Source organism: Euprymna scolopes, chromosome 12 (genome assembly GCF_053919585.1).
Source record: "Euprymna scolopes isolate OS-2025 chromosome 12, ASM5391958v1, whole genome shotgun sequence".
Lineage (NCBI taxonomy): Eukaryota > Metazoa > Mollusca > Cephalopoda > Sepiida > Sepiolidae > Euprymna > Euprymna scolopes.
Window position 1 is genome coordinate 54,105,485 of NC_136493.1, and position 17,566 is coordinate 54,123,050.

At 32.0% G+C, this 17,566-nt stretch overlaps 1 protein-coding gene across 2 annotated transcripts in view; it reads left to right on the forward strand.

The window, feature by feature from the left end:
* The window catches only part of LOC145291285 (corticotropin-releasing factor receptor 2-like), a 641,903-nt gene that overhangs the window by 577,988 nt on the left and 46,349 nt on the right, over window positions 1-17,566 (forward strand). For both annotated transcript variants that reach the window (XM_080136936.1, XM_080136935.1), the window contains exons 9-10: window positions 9,045-9,130; window positions 16,987-17,122. In XM_080136936.1, the coding sequence (XP_079993062.1) occupies window positions 9,045-9,130; window positions 16,987-17,122 (222 nt within the window). The remainder of the gene's footprint in view (window positions 1-9,044; window positions 9,131-16,986; window positions 17,123-17,566) is intronic.

Below are 17,566 nucleotides of genomic sequence, written 5' to 3' on the forward strand. Positions count from 1 at the left end.
GATTTTTATGAGAAGCTTTTTACTGCGTTCAGGGCGCTTCTTTTTTATCCCAACCGTCAACGGGTGTTTTTTTTTATCATTTTCAAGCTCTTTCCACCTTTTGGTTTAACAGTCCTCCTGACTATGGGCACTGCAATCCCCTTCATATTAGTGAGATGTGTCATCTTAAGGGTTGGGTTGTATTTGAAAGCCTTTTTGCTCGTCTTGGTCTCGACAACTCGAGGTCTCCCTTTGTGGGGGCGATCCTTGAGCGTTTCTCCATTGGTTATACGGCATGCAACTCTATACACCTTCATAAAACTCACATTAAAAAGCTTTGCAATGTCTATCATTTTATGGGTATGCACGTATTAGAGCAGCAATTTAAATTCTTTTTGCTTCCATTTTGCATGCGATATCAAATAATTGTAAATGCTATTATCAGTTTATTAAAGCACGAACTTTATTCTGTAATGCAAAAAAAAATAGATATGAAAATATTAACTTAAACCCAAACTACAAAAGTGTGAGAGGACTTTTGATCAGCCCGGTATATATATATATATATATATATATATATATATATATATATATATATATATATATATATACATATATATGTGTGTGTGTATATATATACGCACACACATATATATATATATACACACCCACATATATATATGTGCGTGTGTGTGTGTATATATATATATATAAGAACAAGTAGTTAATAAAACATGTTAAAAAGTACTTTCGAAAAGAGTTAAAAAATATTTAATTTTAAAAAGGAAGCACAAAATAAGTGGATAGTCCTTAATTCGCGGAGTTTCGAAGAAATATTTTCCTTCTCATCAGAGGGTAGGATTTAGCAAAATGCGGGATCGGATTTTGCTTGCAAAAGTATTTAATGAAACTACAAGTAAGTCATAGATCTTACTTGGTAACGAATAGTTAAGCAGAGGAAATAGGGTGAAGAAAAAAGTGATTTCACGTAAATGGATAATCTGGTGAAGCGTAAAATATCCAATAAGGGTAAAACCCAAAAATCCAGAATCCAAAAAAGTTGGTTAAATTTCCATTTCCACAAGTAAAATCCAATGGAATCGCGTAATTGGAAGATGGTCCAAAGTAATCCAAAAGGCAGAAATATGTGGAATAATTCACAAATGGGTACAAGGAAAATGGAATGAGTTCAAATAATATTATTACAAGAAAGATAAGATGTGCGTAGAAAAACATAGAAGAAATGTAAAACACGACTGTCACACGACTATATCTATAATATAAACCTGGATGTCTGTGTGTGTATGTGTGTATGTGTCTGGTCACGAATAGGCTCCTATATGGTTGACTATTTTAAAATAATGATTCCATATAATGATAGATGTATCGAGACACAGGAATGGGTATGTTTGATCCTGGTTCACAAAGTATGGAAATAAAAAATTAAAAAATTAAAAACAAAACGTTTACAAGTGTTTTTGATAAAGTTGTACATAGGAATACTTTGATAAGTATGTTTTAACTTAAATAGGGATGGTATAATAAAATTGTGGGGTCTTCGTTCGCGCCTGACCTCCATAGAATGGAAATATATCACAAAGTTTAACAAGGTTTTTTTTTAATATAGATCCACAGAATATTGTGATAAGTGTTTCTATGTGAACAGGTATGGTATAATAAATTATGGGGTTAATCTATTTTATTTTTACTTTCATCATATTTTGCTTTGGTTTGATACCCCCAAATTCGAAGCTATCTCTTTACAACCGTTCCTTTTCATAACCTATCATACTTTCATAAATCAGAGTCCATTTTCTGTAGGCTGTATTTGAACCCAGTAAACGACGGGTACCTTTGCTAGTATATATATATATATATATATATATATATATATATATATATATATATATATATAAGATATAAGATATAAGATATATACATGTCTCTTTCTTTGAATCATGAGATTTAATATCTCTTATTAATTTCTAGGGTCTAACAATCTTCATTTCCGTCTCATTAAGTTTATACAGACTGACTTTATTCTCAACTAACGATATTATGTACCACTAACGCTACTCACCCAATAACTAGCAATATAAGTTTCAAATAAATCTACAACTGCAACTGCTCGGTTTGTTTCATAGTATTTGTGAGCTACTGGTTTTAATTGGGTGAATTATTTTTAAATCAAATCCATGACCCTCATCCAATCGTCAATTACACCGTTTGTGTTTAATGTAAGTTTTGTATATATATATATATATATATATATATATATATATATATATATATACATATATATATATTTGTGTGTGTGTTTGCGTGTGTATACCAATTACAATAACGAAAAGTATTGCTTGTAAGCATGAGACAATTGTTGCAATTCTAATTTTTTCAATACATAACGCCATGAAAAAAAAACAGCTACATTAGATAAGAATATTGTTCATACTTTCTTTCACTTTGACTTCTTTTTGATGGATATTACTCCAGATAAGGCACTTGATGTGAAGGACCTAAAAAGAATACTATTTCTCGCTGTTTTCTCGATCATAATCTATTCATTTAACTTTTATCGTTGACTCTTTATTTTTTTCTGGACTTTGAAGTGGTAGTGTTTTTGTTAGTTCTTCATATCAAGTAGTTCTATGACTTGTCTGGAACGATTTCCATAAGAATAATTTTCCATTTCTATAAGTCGTTAAAGTCTATGATATTTCGAAATGAGACCAATTCCGCAATATAGTAACTACTTTGAAAACAACTGCGACTGACAGACAGACTGACAGACGAGGGACAGAAAAAAATTCTATTTATAGTAGATTATATGCAATACGCCATGTGAAAATGTAACAACTGCATGATTCGTATTATTTGAAACATACGAAATTAATTTTTACTTTAGATATTTTATAAAATTCTAAAATACAAGAAAATAGTAAACAAGCTACATCGCAAAGACAAAAACGATAAAAAAGATGTCTATTAATGAATTAACTCCAATTAAGATTGACGTGATATTAAACAATTTACTCATATAAATAAAACAGTAAATCTGTGTGTCTGTCTGTGTAAATATTTAACTAATAAACTTGTAAACTACTGGTCACATAACGCTGAAAATAACAGTACATTGTACTCATGCATCAAAGACAGTTCATAACGAGTAAAATCTTTGTTTGGATAAATAACTAGCGTGTACAGACATATGTCGGCAAGTTGAAATGCAAACTATTCATTTCAACTTGATGGCATATTTCTAGATTTTTTCTGCGCATGCACAAAATTTAATTTATTTCTTCAAGTCGTTTAATATTAAATCTTTCTTGTTTATCGCTCCATAGCTACATCGGTAGGCGACGCTGCTGGAGCATTGAATGTTTCAATTCTAGCTGATGGCACTGAAGTCGTTTTGTTAAACTTTTCAAATCAGTAATATATATTAGGTACAATATAATAAGCAATACATAATTGGCTTTGTAAATAATAAATACGAAATCTGCATGAGTTAAAATATATTTAAACGTGTTTTACTCCCCCTGCCCCGTTACCTTACGAAAAAAGTGTTGTTGTTTTTTGTTTGTTATTTTCTTGTTTTTTTTTTGTTATTTTTACTTTGTAATTTAATTATTTTACCTTTTCCATACATTAAAACAAACGCAAATTAAGTTTTAATTATGGATAAAGTAAATTTGTTGAAAGGCCGGGATTAAAACTCAACCAAATTATTCCACGAAAACGTACGTTTTGTCCTATTAATATTTAATGGAAGACACAATAAAAATCAATTTATAAAAGAAAAATACATATTAAAAAAAAGTGGTGGTGACGAAATATATCTCATAAAAATGTTAGATTGAAATAAGGAATATGTGATTCGCTTTCAATTTTCTTACGAGGATATATACTTTGTATTATTTATATTATTCAGGCTACTGTTTTCATCAATGATGTTATTCTCATAATTATTAAGGTGCTGTAATCTGTGACCTTTTTCAGTTAGACTTTCATTTCGAACTCTGTAATCTGTACGTCTATTCGAACTGAACACTTTATTTAATAAACAGTATTCCGTTAGTCATCATATTACGAAAAAAATAGCTAGTAAAATACGACTTTTAATTTCGAGAACGAGACAATTTCAAGTGGAAGAAAAAAAAAACGAATAGTAAATCCAACAAGCAGCTAATACTTACCCTAATCCTAGCCCTAACACCTCCACATAAACTGAGTTCAAAATAAAAATCATTTAATCTACAATAAATATTTAAAGTTAAAAATATGTATTTCCTTCGTTAGGTCATCAGAAATTACAATAATTATAATTTATAAATAATTATCAAATATATTATAAAACTCGAATAGTATTTCCTGTGCGTTGAAACCGTCCGTCCGCTTATCGTTTACGAGTGCCGGTTTAAGAATTCTAATATAAAGAAAACCGAAGATAAAAAAAAAACATGTATGTTTTCTCATCCCAAATTTTTATTGTATTTTCATTGAAAGTTGGAATCGTTTTCAAAGAAAAACAAAACAAATATGTTTACTATTTAAAACTATTTAAAGTCTTACAGTTTGAAGACATTAAAATTATTCGCATGTATATATATATATATATATATATATATATATATATATAGTTATATATATACGAGGGGCATGCAATAAGTAATGCCCCTGACCCACTTCCCATAGCAGTAGATCAACGAAACTTCGCACAGTTATTAGTCTTTCTCTACATAGGAACCACCAGAGTTATGCATTTCTCCCATCTTTTGATGCAGCTCTGGAGACTGTTTTTTTTTTTTTTTTGTAGAACAACCCAGGTTGGTCCTCAAACAACGACGTGACTTCAGAAATCAATGCTGCATCATCTGGGAAACGTTTTCCTTTCAAAAACAATTCCATGGATGGGAAGAGGTGAAAGTCATAGGGTGCAAGGTCAGGAAAGTAGGGAGGATGGGGAAGGATTTCATAACCACACGCCCGTGCTTCTGATCTGGCGACATGCGATTTGTGGACTGGAGCGTTGTCCTGCAGGGGAGAGTACCTTTTCTGATCTTGCCCCACCTCTTGATTTTGACAGTTTCCCTTAATTTCCTCAAAAGTGAAGCATAAAAGGCTCCTGTAATTGTGGTACCCTTTGCCAGGAAATCTGTCATCACTACTCCGTCCTGATCCTAGAAGGCTGTGAGCATGACCTTGCCAGCGGAGGGCTGCACTCTTGTCTTCTTTGGAGGTGGTGAGTCCAAGTGCTTCCACTGCATTGACTGGGCTTTGGTCTCTGTCTCATAAGGATGGACCAAGGTTTCATCCTGTGTAATCAGTCTTGAAAAACTTTGACTCATCTTCTTGACACATTTCCAAATTCATCCTCGAGCACTCAACGCGTTCTCGCATCTGGAATGGTATGAGCAACCTGGGAATCCATCTGAATGACACCCTGTACTAATTTTGACATCTTGGGCTATTTGGCGAATAGTAATGCGCCGATCTTCCAAAATGGCAGCCTCAACTTGACGGACAGATGCCTCATCAATGGCAGAAGGGGGGCGACCAGGTCTGGGAGCTATTTCTACAGACTTCCGGCCATGTTTGAATTCCCGATGCCTGCGTTTTAAAAGGTTATATGATGGTGCATTATCACCAAAAGTTTCTTTCATTTCATCAAAAGTCTCCTGTGGTGTGCGTCCTTTCAAATACAAAAACCGGATCACTGCTCAACATTCAACAGGCTCGATTTCACACCTGGCTCAATTCAAACACCCATAAAACAGAAACCACAATTAGTTCAGAGCTGTAATACCCGTAGAGATATAAATCATTGCACATCCAAAATTTCAGCTAGATCAGATAACTGGAAGTGTGTCAGGGGAATTACTTATTGCACGTCCCTCGTGTATATATATATATATATATATATATATATATATATATATATATATATAAATATGTTTGAATAAAAATCAATACGAAAAATATATAAATGTTTATATCTTTTCTGTATTTATTTCCTATATGTTGACGTGTATGAATACAAAGAGTCTTTTGAAATGAAACAAAAATGTTTCTTTCAAAAGCACATAATTTTCGAGCGATCCTACATATAATTTATAAATAATTATCGAATATATTATAAACCTCAAATAGTCTTTCCTGGGCTGCAATACATACATACATACATACATACATATATATATATATATATATATATATATATATATATATATATATATATATATATATATAGATCAATTTGCCCAGCCGTTGAAACTGTGCTAATAAAACGAAACTGCTTAACACATAATAACATTTAACCTTTTTGTATAAATTGAATATAAAATAAAATTGTACAATAAGTAACTGTTCCCAAACACTATAGTAGTTACTTTTCTCCGTATTCGCTTTAGTTTAAACTATTTTAAGCTTTTTATAGCATTAGATTCCGTAATTGGAAGTTTAAAGACGTTGAAATTATTTGCAAATTTTGCAATTTAAAGATGATGCAAATAATAAACTTTTTGTCAAAAAAAGGCAAAAGTTATATCTGCTAACTTTTGATAAGTGCTTTATACGTTACTGACTTCCGTTAAGAGACGCACTTCTTTGTTTACAAAGCTATTTGCATACTTTTGGTGCGCGCGCGTCCCCGTGTACAACAGTGGCCACCACTTTTCATATATGGAACACATTACTTAAAATTCGGAAAACTACTTATTTCCGGAAATTTTAAATGCGACATTCGTTTTTAGCATACGCGAAAACTGTTAAAGGTCGTCATTTAAAAGAAAAATGTTAAGGTGGAAACCAAGTAAAAATTTACTGAAGTTTTAGGTAGATCCTACCACAACAACAACTTCATCGCTATCTCTTGTCCACTACTCTGTCGTTATAAATAGGTTCTAAGTTGGTGCTAGACTGAACAGTATCATCCACCGTAAGAACTCGTCCCTCTAAAATCACTACAAAAAAATTTCTATTATTTTATGTGTATTCACAACCAAAAAACATTTTTTTTTTTTAATGAACAGACTTTCTTTACAAGAACTTCCTTATCATATGAGACGTCTTACTGGGGAATGTCGGCGGGGCTACTTAGACATGGTTCATGTTACAAGCAAAAATTTTATTTCCAAAGAATATCACGATTTTAATACTTAATTGTTGATTAGTCATAATAAAAGAAAGTAGAAGAGTTCTTACCCTCAGAATCAGAAGTCTTAATACTGTTGCGCACATCATTTAATAACGGATAATTTTGTTTCATCTTCATTGGTTAAAAAGCGTGAAACTAAGTCTCGCTTATCTTTTTCCGCTTTCCTTTTCTCTTTTCTTTCGTGATCGTTTGTTGTCGGTGAGACTGAATAAACATTTCTTTTTAATGATTATCATTCCAGCTTTTAAGAAATACAAAGTCATGGGACGCTTTTCCTGACGAATATAACATGGTGGTCTTCTAGTCCAATGTCAACATGTAGTTGTTCAGCTGAGCGTTTACGTTATTTAATCTTATTAATTCTGTTCATTTTTTCCAGTCCTTTCATAGTAGTGGTTATCAAATAACTAACAATCTCGTTAACCCCATCATCGAATTGTTTTTGTATAAGGTCAGCGTCAAAGACGTCTTTTTCGCTTCAAACAATTGACACGGTAAAAATATGCAGCATCAGGATAGTGCTCGGTGCGAGGAGGAGTCTTCTTTAATTTTTTTTTTTTTAACACTGAGTAGTCGCTTATGCAAAACAGCGAATATTTGCATGAACGAACTCCTGTCATCGCGTGCAAAAAAAAAAAAAGGTTTCCTTTTGTAAACAGCTGCTCTTGGTTTAATATCATCTCTACTTGATGAACAACACACGACACGACGTTTACTCTTTTTGCCTCGCATAATGGCTGCTCGTAAAAAGTGACTCGCTACAATAATTCGTAATATCTATTTATTTTCTTTAAAACGCTTCACTGTAAATGAAAACAAATTAAAAAAGCTCTGCTAAAAGATCTATTCTACAAATATTTATTTAATCTAATATATAAACAGCTATATGATTGTCTCTCTGTCGATCTGTCTCTCGATGGGTCTGTCTATCTCAATATTTTCAAACTCTATCTCCTCCGAAACTAAAAATCGCAGAGCGGCGCTAGGGGCCTCAAATAATTGGATTTGTATGGGCAGTTCTTTTACAGGTCTTTAGCCGGTTAAAATTATTTTCAATGGGTCCACAATGAGTGAAAATTGAAAAAAATAAGTTAAACATCTTGTACATTTATCTTAGTTTATTTTTAATTTTTAGTTTTTAATCGATTTATATCCGTGTCACGTTAGTACAGTGGTAACATCACCAGCTTTGAATGCTACAGTTTCGGTTCCAGTTCTAGCTAATGGCACCTAAATACGTTTGAAATCACGACTCTATAAGAATATATATGAAATCTATGCAAAAAATTTTCAGGCGTATTTTACGCCCTGGCAAAGCCGGACCCCCCACCCCGTTAGTTATTTATATGTTATTTGCACATTTAAAGAAGAGGATTATAATTGGTATTATTTGTATTATTCTGTCCTAAATATTCTTCTCCTAACATTTGAGTTGGGGGTAGTTGTTCTCGATCTTTCAGTCATAACAATCATCAGTCATAACAATCTTCAGTAACTTTTATTGTATGCTTAGTATCGCTTGTATTGCGAACGATGCGCAATGGTTAAGTGTTTAGTGATATCGATTCTCAAGCACAGTCTTTAGTAGGTTGAAGGTCAAAACTTCAGTATAGACGATACTAAGAATATAACAACTATGACTTGATATCTATAGCCGGCCATAAATGACGGAACAAGGACAATATACATACGTGGTTCAGTTTGAAATTTTATATCGACTGCTGAAGTTAATATAAAGGTCTTCGGATTCGATAAGCCGTATTTGAAAAAGGCCAGAGGTTACATTAACCGAAACATGGCGAAAATAAGATCCGTGATGTGAACGGTAGTCTGAATAATGTAATTTACTCGTTTTATTTCAATTTTTACACCAATGTTATTTAATTATTTGTATTTCTTTTTGTTTCAGGCAAATTTAGTGTTTTTGATCAATATAATCTTCGTCCTTGTAACAAAACTTCGGGCACACAACACAGTAGAAAGTGCACAAATCCGGTAAGTGTCATTCGAATACATTTTCAGATGTTTTTATTTACAACAAAAATTTCACGATCATAGATTTTTTCCTTGATGTAAACATTTAACGGTCGCTAGAAAACTGAGAAATGTGCTGTGAATCGTATTGTTCAAATTTTATTGCGACTTATTCACTTCTTCGATGTGTATATCCGCAATATGGTTTGAGGCAACAGCAAAGACTTTCAGATTTCAATGGCGGGTGAAAGTGAAAATACGACGTGGGAACTGACAAAATGTTTAGCTATGGTAACATTTTATTTTCAATGATTACACAAAGCATCGCATATATATATATATATATATATATATATATATATATATATATATATATATATATACGATGCTCTGTGTAATTATATGTAACATTTTTGATCAGATAAAGAGGAAGTTTTCTAGAAAATCATTGAGATCAAAAACGAATAAATGAAATTTTAAATGCGGACGAGTTCATAAGTCAATGAACGAGATATTGATTAAACATGTCGAATAACTTGTACCAAGAAATCATAAATTAATGAAAACTCAAATCATAAATAACCTAAATATATGAAAAGATATATCAACTCTTAAAATAAACTGTCATGTTCGTTGCATCAAGAATGTATATTTTTATTACAATTCTGTCTTCGTTTATCAGAAAATGAATTATGAAACTCTAAATTGTTCAAAATATTCAGAAAAAAAACTTAAGTGCCTAAAGCTCATCAAATTGTACAACCTTAAATGAAGTTAATCATAGTCGACATTACTTTTATTCACTGAAGTATAATACAATGTAATCTATACTGCCACTGTAGTTTCTAACTGATATTTCAAAAATAAATCTGTGAAATATCACGTTTGTCTAGTCACACTGAAAAGCTCTGATACAGCGAAATTGTCAGTCGGTGGCTAATATAAAGTCTCTTGTCTAACCGCACTGGGGAACTGCTATACAGCGAAACAGTCTGTATGTGGATGACTTAAACCTTAAATATATATAAATATGCGCCTTTTCTTAGATTGAACCTACTGGTAAATGAAATAGCAAAGTGTCATTAACGTATTAAAGGCGATACTTTTTGTGTAAACAAATGAAACTTCTAGCGTTTGACAAGGTTTATCATTGTGATTTTATATATCTCAGCAGCAGCTAAATGGTATGGAGGTCATTGTCGCCGACTGTCCTCTAGATGGTTGAGTTTCGATTTCCACTTGAAGCAGTTGTTTGTCTAGCCGCATGTAAGATACAGCGAAACAGTCTACATGTGGATGATTATATATATACTTTTTTATTTACTTCACATAAGAATTCATATTTCGCTACACATTCATGAGCATGTTTCGATCAGTCTTTTACAAGTAACTAGAAACCTCTCCAGCCTATATTACTTATACTAAAGTGAAATTCATAAGAGGTCACTAGTTACTGGAACTGGTTGACCAAAACATGCTCATTAATGTCTAGTGACATATAAATGCGTATGTAAAACCAATAAAATGCATACTTGAATAATTGTTTGAATTTTTTTTTTTTTTAGTTTTTTGCTAATGCATTGTACAATAAATTATGGTTACTTATTTTGATTTATATATAATTAGATATAATTAGATAGATGAAGATGGGACTGTCGCCTATCTCTCCATTTTGTTTCATGCAAGGGGGTGAAAAACACAAATTCACATGTCTCCGATTGTTATTCCCTATATATTAGAAATCAATTCACATGCCTCCGATTGTTATTCCCTATATATTAGAAATCAATTTACATGCCTCCGATTGTTATTCCCTATATATTAGAAATCAATTTACATGCCTCCGATTGTTATTCCCTATATATTAGAAATCAATTCACATGCCTCCGATTGTTATTCCCTATATATTAGAAATCAATTCACATGCCTCCGATTGTTATTCCCTATATATTAGAAATCAATTCACATGCCTCCGATTGTTATTCCCTATATATTAGAAATCAATTCACATGCCTCCGATTGTTATTCCCTATATATTAGAAATCAATTCAGATGCCTCCGATTGTTATTCCCTATATATTAGAAATCAATTCACATGCCTCCGATTGTTATTCCCTATATATTAGAAATCAATTCACATGTCTCCGATTGTTATTCCCTATATATTAGAAATCAATTCACATGCCTCCGATTGTTATTCCCTATATATTAGAAATCAATTCACATGCCTCCGATTGTTATTCCCTATATATTAGAAATCAATTCACATGCTCCGATTGTTATTCCCTATATATTAGAAATCAATTCACATGCCTCCGATTGTTATTCCCTATATATTAGAAATCAATTTACATGCCTCCGATTGTTATTCCCTATATATTAGAAATCAATTCACATGCCTCCGATTGTTATTCCCTATATATTAGAAATCAATTCACATGCCTCCGATTGTTATTCCCTATATATTAGAAATCAATTCACATGCCTCCGATTGTTATTCCCTATATATTAGAAATCAATTCACATGCCTCCGATTGTTATTCCCTATATATTAGAAATCAATTCACATGCCTCCGATTGTTATTCCCTATATATTAGAAATCAATTCACATGCCTCCGATTGTTATTCCCTATATATTAGAAATCAATTCACATGCCTCCGATTGTTATTCCCTATATATTAGAAATCAATTCACATGCCTCCGATTGTTATTCCCTATATATTAGAAATCAATTCACATGCCTCCGATTGTTATTCCCTATATATTAGAAATCAATTCACATGCCTCCGATTGTTATTCCCTATATATTAGAAATCAATTCACATGCCTCCGATTGTTATTCCCTATATATTAGAAATCAATTCACATGCCTCCGATTGTTATTCCCTATATATTAGAAATCAATTCACATGCCTCCGATTGTTATTCCCTATATATTAGAAATCAATTCACATGCCTCCGATTGTTATTCCCTATATATTAGAAATCAATTCACATGCCTCCGATTGTTATTCCCTATATATTAGAAATCAATTCACATGCCTCCGATTGTTATTCCCTATATATTAGAAATCAATTTACATGCCTCCGATTGTTATTCCCTATATATTAGAAATCAATTTACATGCCTCCGATTGTTATTCCCTATATATTAGACATCAATTCACATGCCTCCGATTGTTATTCCCTATATATTAGAAATCAATTCACATGCCTCCGATTGTTATTCCCTATATATTAGAAATCAATTCACATGCCTCCGATTGTTATTCCCTATATATTAGAAATCAATTCACATGTCTCCGATTGTTATTCCCTATATATTAGAAATCAATTCACATGCCTCCGATTGTTATTCCCTATATATTAGAAATCAATTCACATGCCTCCGATTGTTATTCCCTATATATTAGAAATCAATTCACATGCCTCCGATTGTTATTCCCTATATATAGGAAATCAATTCACATGTCTCCGATTGTTATTCCCTATATATTAGAAATCAATTTACATGCCTCCGGTTGTTATTCCCTATATATTAGAAATCAATTCACATGCCTCCGATTGTTATTCCCTATATATTAGAAATCAATTCACATGCCTCCGATTGTTATTCCCTATATATTAGAAATCAATTTACATGCCTCCGATTGTTATTCCCTATATATTAGAAATCAATTTACATGCCTCCGATTGTTATTCCCTATATATTAGAAATCAATTCACATGCCTCCGATTGTTATTCCCTATATATTAGAAATCAATTCACATGCCTCCGATTGTTATTCCCTATATATTAGAAATCAATTCACATGCCTCCGATTGTTATTCCCTATATATTAGAAATCAATTCACATGCCTCCGATTGTTATTCCCTATATATTAGAAATCAATTCACATGTCTCCGATTGATATTCCCTATATATTAGAAATCAATTCACATGCCTCCGATTGTTATTCCCTATATATTAGAAATCAATTCACATGCCTCCGATTGTTATTTCCCTATATATTAGAAATCAATTTACATGCCTCCGGTTGTTATTCCCTATATATTAGAAATCAATTCACATGCCTCCGATTGTTATTCCCTATATATTAGAAATCAATTCACATGCCTCCGATTGTTATTCCCTATATATTAGAAATCAATTCACATGCCTCCGATTGTTATTCCCTATATATTAGAAATCAATTCACATGCCTCCGATTGTTATTCCCTATATATTAGAAATCAATTCACATGCCTCCGATTGTTATTCCCTATATATTAGAAATCAATTCACATGCCTCCGATTGTTATTCCCTATATTTAGAAATCAATTCACATGCCTCCGATTGTTATTCCCTATATATTAGAAATCAATTTACATGCTCCGGTTGTTATTCCCTATATATTAGAAATCAATTCAAATGCCTCCGATTGTTATTCCCAATATATTAGAAATCAATTCACATGCCTCCGATTGTTATTCCCTATATATTAGAAATCAATTCACATGCCTCCGATTGTTATTCCCTATATATTAGAAATCAATTCACATGCCTCCGATTGTTATTCCCTATATATTAGAAATCAATTTACATGCCTCCGGTTGTTATTCCCTATATATTAGAAATCAATTCACATGCCTCCGGTTGTTATTCCCTATATATTAGAAATCAATTCACATGCCTCCGATTGTTATTCCCTATATATTAGAAATCAATTCACATGCCTCCGATTGTTATTCCCTATATATTAGAAATCAATTCACATGCCTCCGATTGTTATTCCCTATATATTAGAAATCAATTTACATGCCTCCGGTTGTTATTCCCTATATATTAGAAATCAATTCACATGCCTCCGATTGTTATTCCCTATATATTAGAAATCAATTCACATGCCTCCGATTGTTATTCCCTATATATTAGAAATCAATTCACATGCCTCCGATTGTTATTCCCTATATATTAGAAATCAATTCACATGCCTCCGATCGTTATTCCCTATATATTAGACATCAATTCACATGCCTCCGATTGTTATTCCCTATATATTAGAAATCAATTCACATGCCTCCGATTGTTATTCCCTATATATTAGAAATCAATTCACATGCCTCCGATTGTTATTCCCTATATATTAGAAATCAATTCACATGCCTCCGATTGTTATTCCCTATATATTAGAAATCAATTCACATGCCTCCGATTGTTATTCCCTATATATTAGAAATCAATTCACATGCCTCCGATTGTTATTCCCTATATATTAGAAATCAATTTACATGCCTCCGATTGTTATTCCCTATATATTAGAAATCAATTCACATGCCTCCGATTGTTATTCCCTATATATTAGAAATCAATTTACATGCCTCCGATTGTTATTCCCTATATATTAGAAATCAATTCACATGCCTCCGATTGTTATTCCCTATATATTAGAAATCAATTCACATGCCTCCGATTGTTATTCCCTATATATTAGAAATCAATTCACATGCCTCCGATTGTTATTCCCTATATATTAGAAATCAATTTACATGCCTCCGATTGTTATTCCCTATATATTAGAAATCAATTCACATGCCTCCGATTGTTATTCCCTATATATTAGAAATCAATTTACATGCCTCCGATTGTTATTCCCTATATATTAGAAATCAATTCACATGCCTCCGATTGTTATTCCCTATATATTAGAAATCAATTCACATGCCTCCGATTGTTATTCCCTATATATTAGAAATCAATTCACATGCCTCCGATTGTTATTCCCTATATATTAGAAATCAATTCACATGCCTCCGATTGATATTCCCTATATATTAGAAATCAATTTACATGCCTCCGATTGTTATTCCCTATATATTAGAAATCAATTCACATGCCTCCGATTGTTATTCCCTATATATTAGAAATCAATTTACATGCCTCCGATTGTTATTCCCTATATATTAGAAATCAATTCACATGCCTCCGATTGTTATTCCCTATATATTAGAAATCAATTTACATGCCTCCGATTGTTATTCCCTATATATTAGAAATCAATTCACATGCCTCCGATTGTTATTCCCTATATATTAGAAATCAATTCACATGCCTCCGATTGTTATTCCCTATATATTAGAAATCAATTCACATGCCTCCGATTGTTATTCCCTATATATTAGAAATCAATTCACATGCCTCCGATTGTTATTCCCTATATATTAGAAATCAATTCACATGCCTCCGATTGTTATTCCCTATATATTAGAAATCAATTTACATGCCTCCGATTGTTATTCCCTATATATATGAAATCAATTTACATGCCTCCGATTGTTATTCCCTATATATTAGAAATCAATTCACATGCCTCCGATTGATATTCCCTATATATTAGAAATCAATTTACATGCCTCCGATTGTTATTCCCTATATATTAGAAATCAATTCACATGCCTCCGATTGTTATTCCCTATATATTAGAAATCAATCCACATGCCTCCGATTGTTATTCCCTATATATTAGAAATCAATTCACATGCCTCCGATTGTTATTCCCTATATATTAGAAATCAATTCACATGCCTCCGATTGTTATTCCCTATATATTAGAAATCAATTTACATGCCTCCGATTGTTATTCCCTATATATTAGAAATCAATTTACATGCCTCCGATTGTTATTCCCTATATATTAGAAATCAATTCACATGCCTCCGATTGTTATTCCCTATATATTAGAAATCAATTCACATGCCTCCGATTGTTATTCCCTATATATTAGAAATCAATTCACATGCCTCCGATTGATATTCCCTATATATTAGAAATCAATTTACATGCCTCCGATTGTTATTCCCTATATATTAGAAATCAATTTACATGCCTCCGATTGTTATTCCCTATATATTAGAAATCAATTCACATGCCTCCGATTGTTATTCCCTATATATTAGAAATCAATTCACATGCCTCCGATTGTTATTCCCTATATATTAGAAATCAATTCACATGCCTCCGATTGATATTCCCTATATATTAGAAATCAATTTACATGCCTCCGATTGTTATTCCCTATATATTAGAAATCAATTCACATGCCTCCGATTGATATTCCCTATATATTAGAAATCAATTTACATGCCTCCGATTGTTATCCCCTATATATTAGAAATCAATTCACATGCCTCCGATTGATATTCCCTATATATTAGAAATCAATTTACATGCCTCCGATTGTTATTCCCTATATATTAGAAATCAATTCACATGCCTCCGATTGTTATTCCCTATATATTAGAAATCAATTCACATGCCTCCGATTGTTATTCCCTATATATTAGAAATCAATTCACATGCCTCCGATTGTTATTCCCTATATATTAGAAATCAATTCACATGCCTCCGATTGATATTCCCTATATATTAGAAATCAATTTACATGCCTCCGATTGTTATTCCCTATATATTAGAAATCAATTCACATGCCTCCGATTGATATTCCCTATATATTAGAAATCAATTCACATGCCTCCGATTGTTATTCCCTATATATTAGAAATCAATTCCTAAATATTCCCTAAATTTTTTATTTTCATCCATTATTTTATGACGTTTTAAGCGCATGATATGAGGAGGACTTCTCATTTGACAGTTCCAATATTTAAGATTCCTAACCTTAACCCTTAAATTTTAGACCTTTTTTATTTGATCAAAATTTGAATAAATATGCTAGACATAAGGTTATTAATATCATATGTTAGTTTTAATCCTCTCAAGTGGGCATAAATTGGTTTAATTTTCCCCACCCTGTGAGAATTTTACTTCTAGTTTATATATATACAGTAAATTGATTGTTTGTGTTTTTTTTTTGCGTTTTTTTTTCTTTTACAGAAAAGCCATCCGGGCCACTATTGTACTATTCCCGTTGTTGGGTATTACTAATCTTTTATTTTTTGCTGAGCCGGGAGTCGGTGGAACCTGGAAGTCAACATACCATATTTCAAATGCGATCCTTCAATCATCACAGGTTGGTAAACATATTTTTCATATTTTTGACTCACTAGTAAAATATGTTCCTTTTTTTATTTTTGCTAAAATATATGAAAAAAATCACATATTATAATTCCTCCTCAGAATAAAAAGAGAAGGTAATACCTGGAAGGATAACCTCATGATGAACGACCATACATTATGCTCCCAAAGGAGGGGGTTATACCTGGGACGCTTGTCTCATGACAACAGAACAGATACTACACTAGATCACTCTGAATTGAAGATTGAAAGAGAATAATGTAAACTGAAAACAGTATAATAAACTGAATTTAGAATCAATAGAAGTAATAATATAGATTCGACTTCAGACAAACAGATATTCAATCTTTATTAATAATAAATGCTTTCGTGTTGGGTAACAAGTGATATTTCAAGTAATATGGACACCTGAGACAATATATACATTTGTGAAGATGGG